The 13,710-nt window shown below is 42.5% G+C and overlaps 1 protein-coding gene across 1 annotated transcript in view; it reads right to left on the bottom strand.

Annotated features, from left to right (window-relative positions):
- The window catches only part of spegb (striated muscle enriched protein kinase b), a 43,948-nt gene that overhangs the window by 9,340 nt on the left and 20,898 nt on the right, over window positions 1-13,710 (bottom strand). Inside the window, exons 15-34 of the mRNA XM_088003192.1 lie at window positions 13,418-13,522; window positions 13,114-13,320; window positions 12,918-13,041; window positions 11,591-11,763; window positions 11,413-11,525; window positions 9,389-9,557; window positions 9,213-9,309; window positions 8,939-9,139; window positions 8,809-8,866; window positions 7,592-7,669; window positions 7,317-7,489; window positions 7,214-7,240; window positions 6,979-7,131; window positions 5,162-5,204; window positions 4,995-5,063; window positions 2,245-4,909; window positions 2,011-2,160; window positions 1,126-1,242; window positions 890-1,057; window positions 674-796 (exon numbers count right to left, since the gene is read on the bottom strand). Of these exons, the coding sequence (XP_087859318.1) occupies window positions 674-796; window positions 890-1,057; window positions 1,126-1,242; window positions 2,011-2,160; window positions 2,245-4,909; window positions 4,995-5,063; window positions 5,162-5,204; window positions 6,979-7,131; window positions 7,214-7,240; window positions 7,317-7,489; window positions 7,592-7,669; window positions 8,809-8,866; window positions 8,939-9,139; window positions 9,213-9,309; window positions 9,389-9,557; window positions 11,413-11,525; window positions 11,591-11,763; window positions 12,918-13,041; window positions 13,114-13,320; window positions 13,418-13,522 (5,013 nt within the window). The remainder of the gene's footprint in view (window positions 1-673; window positions 797-889; window positions 1,058-1,125; window positions 1,243-2,010; window positions 2,161-2,244; window positions 4,910-4,994; window positions 5,064-5,161; window positions 5,205-6,978; window positions 7,132-7,213; window positions 7,241-7,316; window positions 7,490-7,591; window positions 7,670-8,808; window positions 8,867-8,938; window positions 9,140-9,212; window positions 9,310-9,388; window positions 9,558-11,412; window positions 11,526-11,590; window positions 11,764-12,917; window positions 13,042-13,113; window positions 13,321-13,417; window positions 13,523-13,710) is intronic.

Below are 13,710 nucleotides of genomic sequence, written 5' to 3'. Positions count from 1 at the left end.
TGCTTTTATTTTGAAGAGGGTGAAGACTGTTCATGCAGCAGTTCTGTTTCTTCTCCTCTATTTTGTTCAAGAACTTTACTGAGTGAATGGTAAATCTACAATAAATGAACGAATGAGGTAAACTAAAGAATTCAACACTTATGTGAACAAACAACCAAAGGTGTTAATTAAACAAATACGTGGAAAAGTTCACAGATAGATTAGGTATGGGCAGCAACATGATTGATTTTAGCACTTTAGCATTAGCTTCCACTAAATACCATGTTGGTAAAGCGCTTTAGCATTAGCAAAGCTAAAGTTTATGGTTTCTGCTTTAGCGTTAGCTCAGCTAGCTTATCACTTAGCAGTGCCCACCACTGCATACAATCATTAAAGTTATGAAAGCATCAGTTTGAGATGGTTTATTGTCCAGTTTCATAGCAGTAGCACTGCTATAGTGAATGACACCAATAACAACATACATGTAGCACTGCAGCACAGCTAGCTGCTACCAGAAGTTGGAAAAGTAGTCATTTAAACCTCTGATATATTTCCCATATATTGTTCCAGGATAACAAGCATGGTGACTGTATTTGTTCTTTCTAGATTGAATACACTTCACAAAAGTTATAAATTGTTCTATAATTCTAAAAAAAATAAGAACTTAAACAGTGGATCATGTGGGTCAGACAACCTTCTGCTCTCCTCTGCAGAGAGTAAGTGCAGGGGGCCATTGTGTCCGAGGGTCGCCACACCACTAACGCTGTGTTGTTGTATTTCTGAGGAATCTCTGGGGTCCCAGGACGGTTAGGCAGGCCTGTAAGACATACAATATATTCTTATTAGATCTAATATTGGTATTCCAACTAGAATGTTTAGTGTTTCTTCAGAAAAATGTAATTGTTCTTACGAGCGAGGGATATAGTGCAAGAGCTGGACACGGCGGCCAGGGGGTTCGTAGCAACACACTCATACACCCCAGCATCTTTTTTGGTGGTTTGCATGATCATCAGCAGCTGTCGGCCATCGGGGCAGGAAATCATGTTCATTCTAGCATCGACTTCTAAAGGCTTCTTGTCTGAGGAGGAAAATGTCAAATATATCACAAATATATCAAAACATTTCAGTGTGTATTTGTAGCCTTACCTTTTAGCCAGGCGATGTGTGGATGGGGGCTTCCAGCTGGCAGACAGCTCAGGGTTACTGGGTCACCCTCCAGGAGGACATGATCTCTGAGCTTGATATGGAAAACAGGAGGAAAATCTGGCCCAGAATGAAGGAAACCGCCGTTAAAGAGGACCTATTAGGAAAATGTTACTTTTTGCAAGTTTTTATACTTCCATCTGGGTCTCAACTGCTTCAAAAACTAGCAAAAGTACTTTACAAAGTACATTTGCTGCTTCTTGGCAATAAGTTAATAAGTTTTTAGTGTGTAGAAAATGAGCTGTTTCAGAAACCTCCAGATTGTTGAGTCACATTCAATGAGAACAGTGTTGTTACCTAGCAACCCCACCCAAGTTCTGCTTGTCACCTAGCAACCAAAGAAAAGCTCCAGCACATTTGGTCAGCTGGTTTTACCACTGAATGTGCTGTACAATGGCTGCTGGAAAAAAAAAAGTGTTTTGTTGATAACTTACCATCCAGAAAACACCTGATGCATTCTTGTTGGTTGTGCAGAAGATTCCACTTCTGCTCGTCAAAGATATATGTTTGTATAATAGCACGTCTGTTTTTAGCCATTTTGAAGTGGAAGTGTGAACGATGAGTTGTGGGAGAATTGTCAGCAGCAGCTTATTTGGATTTAAAGTGACAAGATGCCCAAAAACAGCTAAAATCTCTATTTAAAATTATTTTGTGACTCATAAAAGATCACTTTTAAATATAAGCTTGAATGCGATGTAACATGCTAGCAGTAACGATTGTGGTTCAGTCTACTCAGACACATGAAAGACCAACCTAAGAGCAAAAAAAAGCCACTAAACTTTGAGGAGAGGAAGGTTTTGATTTGAGGACACAGCAGCACCATCTTACCTGAAGCTAATTTGGAGTACTGCCGTGAACGTAAGGAACTGTTGTCTCGGGAGATGGCCGTTGGTAAGTCAGGCTGTGATACTGTTTTGTCCCGTTTGCCTCTTGTCAAGCCCCATCGATCCCATCTGGATCTCCGCTCAACTTCAATGCCTACATTACAAAAATGAAAAAAACACACATTAGCTGTAATTTACTTTTATTTGATATAATAAATACATTAAGACAACTCTATACCCTTTGATGTGTCCGACTTTAGGCTGGACATCGAGTCAAGAGACTCGGATGAGGCGCCATTAGTGGCCTGAGACGCCAGTTGGTTCTGAGGAACAATGACAGGCTTCATAGCTCGACTCTCTGATGTTGATCGACGAAGCATAGAAAGAATCGGTGTTCGTTTTGTTTCCTTGTCTTCTGAGGCTCGTCTCTCTTCTGAGTAACTTCGAATTCTTGTGGAGATCCCTGCCATGGTTGATTCGATCTTTCTGCGCATCGCTAACACTGGTGATTCATTAGGTTTCTTCAGCTCCTTTTCATCCACTGACTTATCACCTTCTCCATCCATCCTGGTCATCTCTACCTCTTTCTTTTCCTGAGAACCTCGTCTGCCAAGACTCCAAGACAGCCTATGTCTTAAACCTGCTGAGTCCTCGTCTTTCGGTATTTCATCTGTGCGCTCTGTCGATGGAGTTCTCTTCAAGCGCATAGAGAGTCTCCTCATAAACCCTTGATCCTTTTGAGCTTCACGAAGGTCTTGGACCGACTTGGACTTTTCCTCAAGTCTTCTTGAGGCTAACTGTAAGGGAGCGCCAATCGGCCCAGGTCTGTATATCTCTTCAGATGTGTCTGATGTTGGCTGGATGACCGGTGTACTGTCTTCATTTTTTGACCTTGAGAGAAACCTCAGACTCCTTGTGAGGGAAGATTCACGTTTTTTGAAGCGGGCCTCAAAAACCTCTTCAGAGGTCATATCTTCTAAGTCAGCTCCGGCTGAGACCTCTTGCTGGGGTGACGTTTGTGAATAGGTCTTCGGCGGACTGGGTTCTTTTGTGATCATTTCTGGCGATGCGACTCTAGAGTAGACTGCAGGGTGCTCGGTGGTTGACATGATTGGCTTTGGTGAACCGAGTAAATCGGATGATGTGCCAGTATTGGCTGGAACAACAACTGGAGTGGAAGGGAGAAGGGAGGCCTCATTTAGAGGCTGAAGGGAAGGCACCATGATGGTCTGCATTATGCTGGCATAAGCTGACACTCTTCCATCTGGAAGAACAACTCGGGTAGGAGGTGAGGGTGTTATATATGCTGAAGTAACAGCACCTGGGGGCTGGTAAGGTTCTTGTGTTGGTTTCACCATAACCGAACTTGTGCTTATAATCATCTCAGAAGACGTTATTGGAGGACTTGTCTTCTCGTCTGCATTTTCTTTAGCCTTTGACTCAACTGCATAGTCAACTCTTTCATCGTCTTCTTTTATCAATTCTTGTTTTTCTTCGTATACCTTTTCGCTCTCTTTCTCCTCTTGGAGTTTCTCTTCTGCTAAAGAGCTTTGGGCCATGTCAGAAGGTGTGTGGATACTCTGGCCCATGCTATCTCCTTCAGTCAATGGTTCCTCTGAAATACTCATGTCCTTCTCTGAGAATCCACTTGTGCTAGATCTTTCATCAAAATTACTGTCTGCAGTCAGTCCATCCATCTTTTCACTCACAGTCTCATCTGTTCGAACCTCTTTCTCCATCAGTGAATCCTGACTCTCTGTTTTGGATTGATTTTCTTGCACAACCGGCTCTGGAGTCGGTGGTTTTGGGGAAGATTCCCTGGGAGTCTCTGGACGGGAGTCTAGCCTGGTTTGCTCCGTTAGAGCCGACATGGAAATTGCTTCTTTAAGCCGCCTTTCTTCTACTTGTGCGAGAGGAATCTCCAAAGGTGCTCCTGATCGTCGATGTAAAGCTATAGGTTCTGAATCCCCTTGACTGAAAGAAGTGCTTTTACGTAAAACTTTAGGTTTGGGTACCTCGTCCCTTGGAAAGTCACTGGATGCAGCTCTGATAAGTGGAGGTGGGCCCAGTCGAGCAGTGCGAGAGTATCGATCTGAAGGTATTGCTCGCTTTTCATCTCCCATCCCTAATGTTTCTAAAAGAGGTCCTCTCAGGCCACTCATCTTGTTGTCTACAGAACCGCCACGAAGCAGTCGCTGCCTCATTAGCTCCAGCTTTAGAGCATAGTCTTCCTGACTCATCTTAGCGGTTCCAGGGCTGGTGCTCCTCCTCGGTAGCTCCATGGAGACAGCTTTCTTTAGGACTCTCCGTCCTTCCCCAGGGTTTTCTTCTCCCGCTCCTTCCTCAGGTGTAATCCGAAGCAGCAGAGCACTGTCTGCCGAACCGCCACGCCGCAGTTCCCCTCTTTTCCGGCCTCCTTCCACCTTGTCAGACTCCATGCTTGATCCTCTTCTAAGGGGTTTTCTGGATTGTTCTGATTTTTGGATCAGTTCGCTCAGAGGTGGTTCCTCTGAGAAACCCTTGTCATTGTCTTCCGATGATCGTTTCCAAAGATGGCCTTTCCCCCCGACCTCGCCTCTTACTGTTTCCTGCTCCTGAGAGTCAAACTCCATGGTCTCCTGACCTTGGGAAGATAAACTTGTTTCATTCTCCTTTCCTGATTCCTGCTCAGTGGTCTGAATGTCATTCAGTGACATTCTTGATCCAGAGAAGTCCATGTTGAGTGGCATTGGAATAAAAGGAAGCTCATCAATGTCTTCGTCTGAATCAGACGATGAAGATGGCAGGGGTGAGCCTTCCTTCTGGTGCCTCTGGACGGCAATCGAGGTGTGGCTCGAGGAATCGTTTAGCAGCTCTGGTATGGATCTCATGACCATTTTTGATTTATAGCCAATTATGGAACGCTAAAAAATAAGCAACAAAATGTTACAACTACAAATCAATTTCTGCAGGAAATTCATCATAAGAATTGGACATAAGCTTCTTTACCTGCCATTTTCTGCGAGCAGCAAACTTCTTCAGACCTTCTGTACTGATGGCCTTCCCCTTGCTTAGGATCTGCACATGGATTGACAGTAAAAGTAATTATTTAGGAAGGGGACATTCTTCATAATGTGCTGTGGAACTCACACGATGGATGATTGACTTTTTCTCACCTTGAACCACGGATGTCGAAGACACTCCTGAGTATCGGGTCTCCTAGAAACAAATGAGCAAATGCAATATTTCACAGTTTCAAATGTGTTTTCTGAGTGTAATATTATAATTTGGTTTAGTGGTATTTGGGAAACTAGCAAGACAGCTCAGAATGTGTCTATGTAAACCACTATTTGCAGAAAAAAAAAGAGTTGGATGCTCAAAAAATAATCAAAGACTTCAAAGTAAATCATTTACATTATGTATGAAAATGTGCATAATGAAAAACAAAAGAACCTCGTTTAGCACGACTCAGATCAGTTTGTGGAGGAATGGGCTCTTTGCACCTAAGGCGTTGACGTCACATCTCCAGGAGCTAATGCGGCTCACTTTTTTCCGCTTTGAGTTACCATGACTGGTAGAAAAGACTAAGTCGTATTTCAGATGCAAAAAAACAATGATATTAACATTGTTGTCTTCCTAATATAATGGGCTTTTAAGTTTTCGTTAATTTCCAAGCGATCCTGAATTAAGAAGATGGCTTGTAAATATCTGTCGCTACCAGCTAACGCCGCACAGCAAAGTTTGCAGCCTTCACTTCACTCCGGATCAGCCTAAAACTACCGGGGATACGGATGGTAAATAAAGGAGCCTCCCTGAGTTATTTCCATGGAATCACTTCTGTATTCAGCCTGAAAGAGTTTATGGGAACGAGAGAGCAGACCAGAGCCAGACAGCCGAGCGGCTGATCCGCCTGTACATCCTGCTGTAAACACCGTCCTATCTGAGCTCTGAACAAGAAACATGCAAAGGTAATAAAACGAAATAACACGGAGACATGAAGCAACACGGTCATATTTTTCTAAAAGCAGCAACTTGAACCTGAACAGCTGAACCAGATCTCTGACACCAGAGCTGCGCTACTGTCAAGCTATGAGGCTTGTTGTGCCTCGTCAGGCTTCGGAAGCTAAAAGCCCGAACCGGAACCGAACCCCGTTAGTCTGTGACACTAACGACAATAAACACACATAATATACTTGAAAATAAGATAAATACATTGTCCGTTAGAATGTTTAGATACTTAAATAGCACATTTTACAAGAACAATGTCCGAGAATATTGCCTACTAGCATAAGCTAACGTTAATGTTAGCCACAAAGTTTAAGTAAAACTCACCTTCGTGTCAGTGAATGTATAACGAGGCGAACATCTAAAACCTTTCTCCAGCTGACTTGTTGGGGCTTCGGATCGATGTACAAACCTTGGCCAAGCACTGCAAGCAGCTAATGTAAATGATATTTGTATTGGATCGGAAACAATCGAGCCGCTTTACCCCGAACGCGGAAGCTGAGGTGCAAAGAGCCCATTAACGATATCAATCCCAGTTTTGCTTGATAAAAATTCAATGTGGGCAAAATAACAGAGCTCATTTTTTATTTAGCAAAAGGTTTAAAATAGTCCAATCCTATTTTTTGATGCGATAATAAATAAAATGTAATTTGTATTTAACAAAGTAACTAAATTTGCACTTGACAGGTTAATTTTTTTGGTATTTAATTTTGAAAAGCTTTTGTTTGGACCCACTATTAGTCTGAGATCCTACAAAGCTTTGGGTATCTTGTTGATAGACACTTTTACAGTTTCTACAGGGGAATTGCATTTATTTTTACAATATTTTTAATGAATCAGTAAGTTTATTGAAAATATCTATTTCTTGAAAATAGCAAACATACATGCACACTTCTGCTAATCTGCTAAAGCATTAATAGCGTTTTAGTGCTTCAGCTAATTTTGAAAACATTTAACGCACAAATATCTTCCTCTGCTAGTAACTCACAGCCTGTCTGCTACCAGCAGCTTGATGATGAACCCTTTAGCCTCTCTGCAAAGATCAGCAAACATGTTCTCTTCAAAAGCCACGTTGTAGTTCCTGATGTTCAGGACGGAGCTGCGGTCGCTTTCCCCGGCAAACGGGGAGATTCCAGTCAGGCTGAAACAGAGAAAAACACAATAAATACAGAAAATCAGGAGGAGAAACACAGAAATCAAAACCTAATTTAGGTTTTACTCACCACAGGTACGATATAACCCCAACAGGCCTGTGAACATAAACCAAAGGCTTCTTTAAAACCCTCCAACAATCATTAAAAATGCTCTGCATGAAAGGCCATCTACCATATGTCAGTGGCTTTTGAAACAGGCGTCTGGTTGACGATTTCTGGTGCAACAAACTCAGGCGTGCCGTATTTGCAGTACTGAGCCTCATCGGGCGTGAACTCAACGGCGTTTCCGAAATCACATAAACGTATCTGATCGCTTTGGAGATCCGCCATGAGGATGTTATCGGGCTGGAAATAAAACAAACACACGAAATGATGCCTGCAGGAAGAAATACACCCGTAAAATCAAATAAAATGGCAGTGGAAGGGCGACATGCCCTCTGGTTGCACCTTTATGTCCAGGTGGATGATGTTCAGATGGTGAAGGTAGTCCAGTCCCTCCAGCAGCTGCCGCACACATGAACGCACCTGTTGAACACAAACAGCTGCTGTTTATCACATAATTATACTTTATATGTCAGCTTAGTGGGCAGAACTGGTTCTTTCTTAAAAACATGATGTTCAGATCCTCTTCTTCTGTGCTCACTCAGTTCTGACTTTCTTCTATAGAAAGCTGCACCATGATTAAGGAGTTGAATAAAAATTTATCACAAAAGAAGCACCAAAACAAACTTTAAGACTAATAGTGATAAAAATGCAGAATCGTTGAAGAGCTGAATTTTCTTCCCATTGTGATCCATCTGTGCATCAGATTCACAAAGCAAGTAGCTTTATTGATGTGTTGGTACAAAAGTGCATCAAGTCCAGATTACATAGGAAACATTGCTATTTAATACGCTAATTTTGATGAATTAATTATTTAGTTTTGAACATTTTTAGCACAACTAATCACATTTTTTATTCTGGTACAGCCGTCCAAGCGACGTCCGTCCAACGATGGAGGACAGAGCTGCTTCTCCGGGCCCATCGTGGATTAACTTTTGTTTCAAAACCAGATCTGACTGGAGGCTGAAAGAAGCTGTTGTTGTGTTTTATTTGTGCTAAAAGGAGTTAGCATAGTAGCGAAGCTATTCAAGCCTAAAATAGCATCTCAATGCTAAACATGTAGCGGCTAGCTATCATAGCTTCTAACCAAAGTCTAATTTATTAGTCATGCTTAATAAAGTCTGCAAAGGAAGTCATATCTGCCTCTAACTGTAAGTTTTGCATTCTGAACAAAAAAACAGGATTTTATTCTCTGTTTTGATTAATTATGTGTAGATAGGAGAAATGTCAATATTAGACACTGTTAGCTGAAGATAAGTTTAACCATATTACATTTCTTCCCTCCTAAAATCTCTTTTTGCTTGTTTCTTTTCCCAGGTTGAATTTACCAGATGCTAACTGCGTCTTTTAGAATCACAAGCTATTTTCATTTCTGTAGTTTACATAAGAAGAGGAGGAATTTGCTCGATGGTATCTTGTATAAATGCTGCAGAATCACATCAGGACAGTTTTTCCCTCATGTTGCAATGCAAGCAGCAGGGCTTCTTGTTTTTAAAGGGCAAAATAATCCGGTTCTGACTGTAAGCAAAAATGAAAGCTCTGTTACTCAAACGCAGGCTTACGTCAGACTCCAGGATGGTGGATTTCCTGTTAAATCTGTCCAGCAGCTCCTCATGGCAGCTTTAAACATGAATTAAGGCTTTTTCAGACCTGACTCATGTTGAATAATCTGTGAAAACGTTTTCAGGATACATCTCTGTGATGATGACGACTGCGTTCTTCTTCTCAAAGGCGTCGTGGAAGTAGAGGACTCTCTCGTGGTCCAGCTTGGACAGCAGTCTCATCTCTCTCAGAGCCGACGCCTTCCTTTTCGCTCGAGTCGAGATGAATTTTGCGGCGTAATCCATTTTGGTGGCTTTCTGCTTCACCCGCTTCACGTAGGAAAACGTTCCCCTGCAGTGAAACAAAGTAAGAGCTTGAAAACTTCTCATAAATCCAGAAGTATTTCTAAAAAAGATCGCTTCACCTTCCAATTTCCTTGTGGACGTCGTAGTAATCGGTCAGTCTGCGCATCTTCCTCAGGATACTCTCCTCGTCATCCATGGGTTCCTCATTCCTCTCAGCTGCAGGAACAGACTGACAGCTGAAACACTGCATGCAGTAACTTAATTTAATTTATCGGCTGCACGTGTGAGGCGTCACCCTGGTGAACGGTGAGTTCGGCTTTGCAGGACACAGATCCGGCCAGGTTTCGGGCCGTACAGGTGTAGACGCCGGAGTCCTCGGGGTGCGCGTTCAGGACCACCAGGGAGCATTCGTTGTCATCATAGACGAAGGTGTAGTGACTGCTCTCCGACAGCAGGACGTCCCCCTGGAGTCAGAGCTTTCGTTTCATCAGAATACCAAAGAAAAGCTGGAACTGTTAAACTGTTTTGGTCTCTGTTGGTTAATGGGGAAGGCGTTGTTTCTGATATCTGGATGAAATCTGGCACCTCCTCCAGTCTCATAAATGTGGCTCATTATGTTGTTGCAGGATAATTTCATGGTAAAACATTAATAATAAGGATGTCCAGAGTCTGGCCCAGCAGGATCTCACTTAGATGAGAAAACTTTGTTGTTTTAACAAGATTTATATCAATTAAAACCAAAATATCTTCTCTCTTAAATAAGGAAGGTCGCAACAGTAAGACAGAAACACCTGTTGGGATTTTTAACAAGTTGTAATTTGTCAAAGGAGTGTATTTATTTTATATTTGGTAAATAAGAAACTTGTTTCATAATGAGAAACTTTCTCATTTTAACATGTTTTTCATTTCATGAAAACAAAACTTTCTACTTTTAATGTGGTTTTCATCTCGTTATAAGAAGAAAGTTTCCTCATTTTAACCAGATATAAATCTTGTGTTGTTATAGAAGAGTTTCATATCTTTTATATAAATAGTTTTATATCTGGTTAAAATGAGGAAAGTTTCTCGTTATAATAAGAACCCAGGAAGTAAAGGTCCTGGGTTTGAACCTGGACCGACTAGCAAACCTTCCCTCCGAGTTTTTGTGGCTCATATCCAAAATATTCAGTTGAAAATGTTGCTTTGCAGAATCTGTCGACATCTACAGTCAGCAGAATAACCGAAAAGTTTAAAGCAGCCGGAAGTGAGACAATCTAAGCTGGATGAGGACCAAAGTTAATCTTCCACCACGCACAGCGAGGAGGACGGAGGCGAAAACATCTCACCGTTGGAGAACTGCAGCAAAGTCTCCATAACAACCATTTATTTAAAGGTTTGTGCACATCTTTACCGGAGAGCCGACGGCTGCGGAGGACGCTGTGCCTGGCAAAGATGTGTGAATCTTTATCTTCAGGATCTGCTCTCAGTCGCTCGTTTGTGATAAGTTTCTACTAATCACAAAACAAGCAATGAATCTGGCTTTTCTTTATTTTATGAACTATTTTTAGTTTGTTTTAAAAACAGAACAATTGATCATCAAAATACTGAGTAATATTAAGTAAAATTCTTTCAAATTTAACAAATTGACGTTTGTTGTTTAAACACCAGAAAGGTTTTGAGGTGTACGATTAATTTGTAAATAGTCTTCATGTCATTATTGTATCAGAAATGATCATCATGTAGATCCTTCCTGTGTGTGTTTGTGAAAACTTTGGGTCACATTGAAATGACTGAGATACAACAGAAGTGGATAAATACCAAACTGCTCCGATCTGCAGTTACAGAAAATTTAATGCTGATTATCAACAGACAACTTCTACGATTCTTTAATTTTAAAGTCTAGATCCATAAATGGTTATAAATCAGTGTATAAATCAATAAAAATCACTTTGCTACCACCACTCAATTTAATCCATAATCAAGGTTCGTATGTTTTCCAAATACATAAATAATTACATTATAAAGTGGAACAGAAATGCTCACAAACAGCTGAAATCTGCAAATATTTGAGACCTAAATATTGCTAATTTTACCAAATATATCCTAATGTACATTATTAATATGGAAACCGTCTTAGCGCTACAGCTAACATCTACAGTTTCTTTATTTTTGCTCTGTGTGCTCAACCAATCAGCACCGAGGAGAACAAACAGTGCTCCTCAACCGCCGGCTTTGCAAACAGTAGCACATCAAGCAGTGTCGTGGAGAGACATTTCAGCTTTCCTACCTATGAGAAATCCCCTAAAGGGAAAGTTTCCATGAATAACTTGGAGTTAGCACCTTGAACCAGAGGATGTCAGGGACAGGTTTGCCCTCCACGACCACAGCGAAGCGAGGCGTCTCCCCAGAACAGACGTCCAGATCTTCCATGATCGTCTCGAATGTCGGCGGCGCTGTGGACAGAGTTTCCGTTAAAAACCTGCAGATGGACGGAGGGACAGAGGGGCGTCTTCCCTACCGGCCGTCTCCACGCTGAAGCTGCAGCTGTCGCTTCCAAACTCATTGGTGGCCACAAAGGTCATCTCACCGACGTCCGAACTCTTCACCTTCAGCAGCTTCAGCGTGTGCTGGTCGTCGTCCGGCATGGCCATCTCATACAGGCCGGGCTTGTTGGTCAGAGTTACTCCTTTCCTGGAGACAAGTTGGTTTTACATCAGCTTGAGAGACTCAAACCTCAAAATAAGCTTCACCAATGGAGAGGTTTGTAATTTTCATTACACCTCAACTGTGAGAGACAGAAATATAGAAACTTGTATTCTATGATTTTTCTTAAAAAATTAATTGCATGAATTTCACCCAATAGAAACAGAAAAGTTTGGTCCAGAAACCTGTAAAAGTACGTTCTCTATAGGTCTGGACCAGGTTTCCAAACATCTTTCAGGGTTTGGGGTTTTCACTGGGCAACTTTCTATTGGGTTCACATCTGGAGACTGGCTAGGCCACTGCAGAGCATGAAATACTTCCTCTGCAGGGAGCCTCTCCTTAGTTGTCCTGGCTGGGGGTTTCGGGTCGTTGTCATGCTGGAAGATCCAGCCACGACCCGCGACCCGTCTTCGGTGCTCTTAAGCCCTTTCTCCACCGTCAAGCCTCCCCGTAGCCGGATAATGTTGGCTTGGTTATAGCCAGGTTGGGAGAGTCTCCAATGGCAGTCCAGCTGATGAGGCTCAGTTTGTGGCATTCTTCTACCACAGGTGATAAAAAGGTTTGGACATCAAGGTTTGACCCTGGAATTATCGATTTTCAGCTCAACGTCTTGTCACAGATTGGTTGAGATGTTGTTTGAGCAGGAACCCACGTGCCAATCAATGAATGCAGCCCAATCAAATGTCCTGTGCGAATATCCAGCGAGCAGTAGCTTGTACCACCACTGAGGCGGTTCCAAAAAATGGGGAGGAACCGCACAGGACCTGAGACAAATCGGGTAAAAGTGGAACCGATAAAGCAACGCCTCTTTATTGAAGGAAGGTGGCTATTGCAGGTAGGGGTTATCGCCCTATCTGCCCTATCTGCCCTGTCCTTCCTCTCCTCAGTAAGGGGAGTCTTATTGCCTCCTTTGCAGGCAAACATTCCCAAAGAACAGTTCGTTAGGGGAGTTGTGACAAAAAGTGGCGAACGATATTCTTCCATTGGATTCTGTCTCCATGAGGAAAATTACATACCGTTGTTTGGAAGTGGGGAAACGAGAAATCTGCGATGTATCAAATAATTTTCCTCAGTGTAAATCTATTAACCCTATAAATATATTTCCTTCCGCCTGAACATAAAACGTGTAGATAAATCAGTACCTCTTCCAGGTGACTGCGGTGTTGACATGATTCAGAGTGATGGAGATTGTGACTGACTGGTTTTCAATCACATACACAATGTCTGGTTTATCGATGATCACTGGAGCTTCCTGAAGGTACGGACCTTAAACGAAACCACACAGAGCATTTAATAACCCACTACAGCCCACTGACGGATTACCAGACCGGACTTCACCTCTGTCCAGCAGCTGGACCGGATCGGTGGCCGGGGAGGGTTTGCTGAAGGCTTTGGAGGTGATGGTCAGGACCCTGAATGCGTAGCGGACACCTTTGGAGAGGGTGCTGATGATGTAGGTGGTTTCTTTCAGACCAGAGGCGATGATGATCCACTGGATGGAGCCGAGTGCTTGCTGCTGGATGGCATACATCAGGGAGCTGGGATCTGGAAGAGATCAAGACCTCACTGAAACTCCATCCTCTTCAACACCGTAAGTCAGGGGTTGAATCACTGAACACATGTCCTTAACGGTCCTACGTACCAATGGAAGGGTCCAACCTTCTGGGTTTCTTCCAGCTCAAAGTGATGGTTTTTCCAGTGATGGACTCAATCACTGGAGTACCATCAGGAGGATCAGGAAGAATATCTGTTGGAGACAGTGTGTTGGAGGAAGCGTGAAGAGTTCCCATTTATTATTCATGTCAAAACTCCAGATTCCCACCATCAATGCAAAATTAATAAATACATGCAAAAGTTTCCAATGAATTCAAACATTTCCACAGTGTCCAAGAGGAAGGGATGGATGGAGCTTCAGAGAATGGAGAAATGTATTCT

Source organism: Poecilia mexicana, unplaced genomic scaffold, assembly GCF_051168715.1.
Source record: "Poecilia mexicana isolate PSO_F unplaced genomic scaffold, ASM5116871v1 scaffold_2, whole genome shotgun sequence".
Taxonomy (NCBI): domain Eukaryota; kingdom Metazoa; phylum Chordata; class Actinopteri; order Cyprinodontiformes; family Poeciliidae; genus Poecilia; species Poecilia mexicana.
This window is presented reverse-complemented; position numbering and strand designations above follow the sequence as displayed.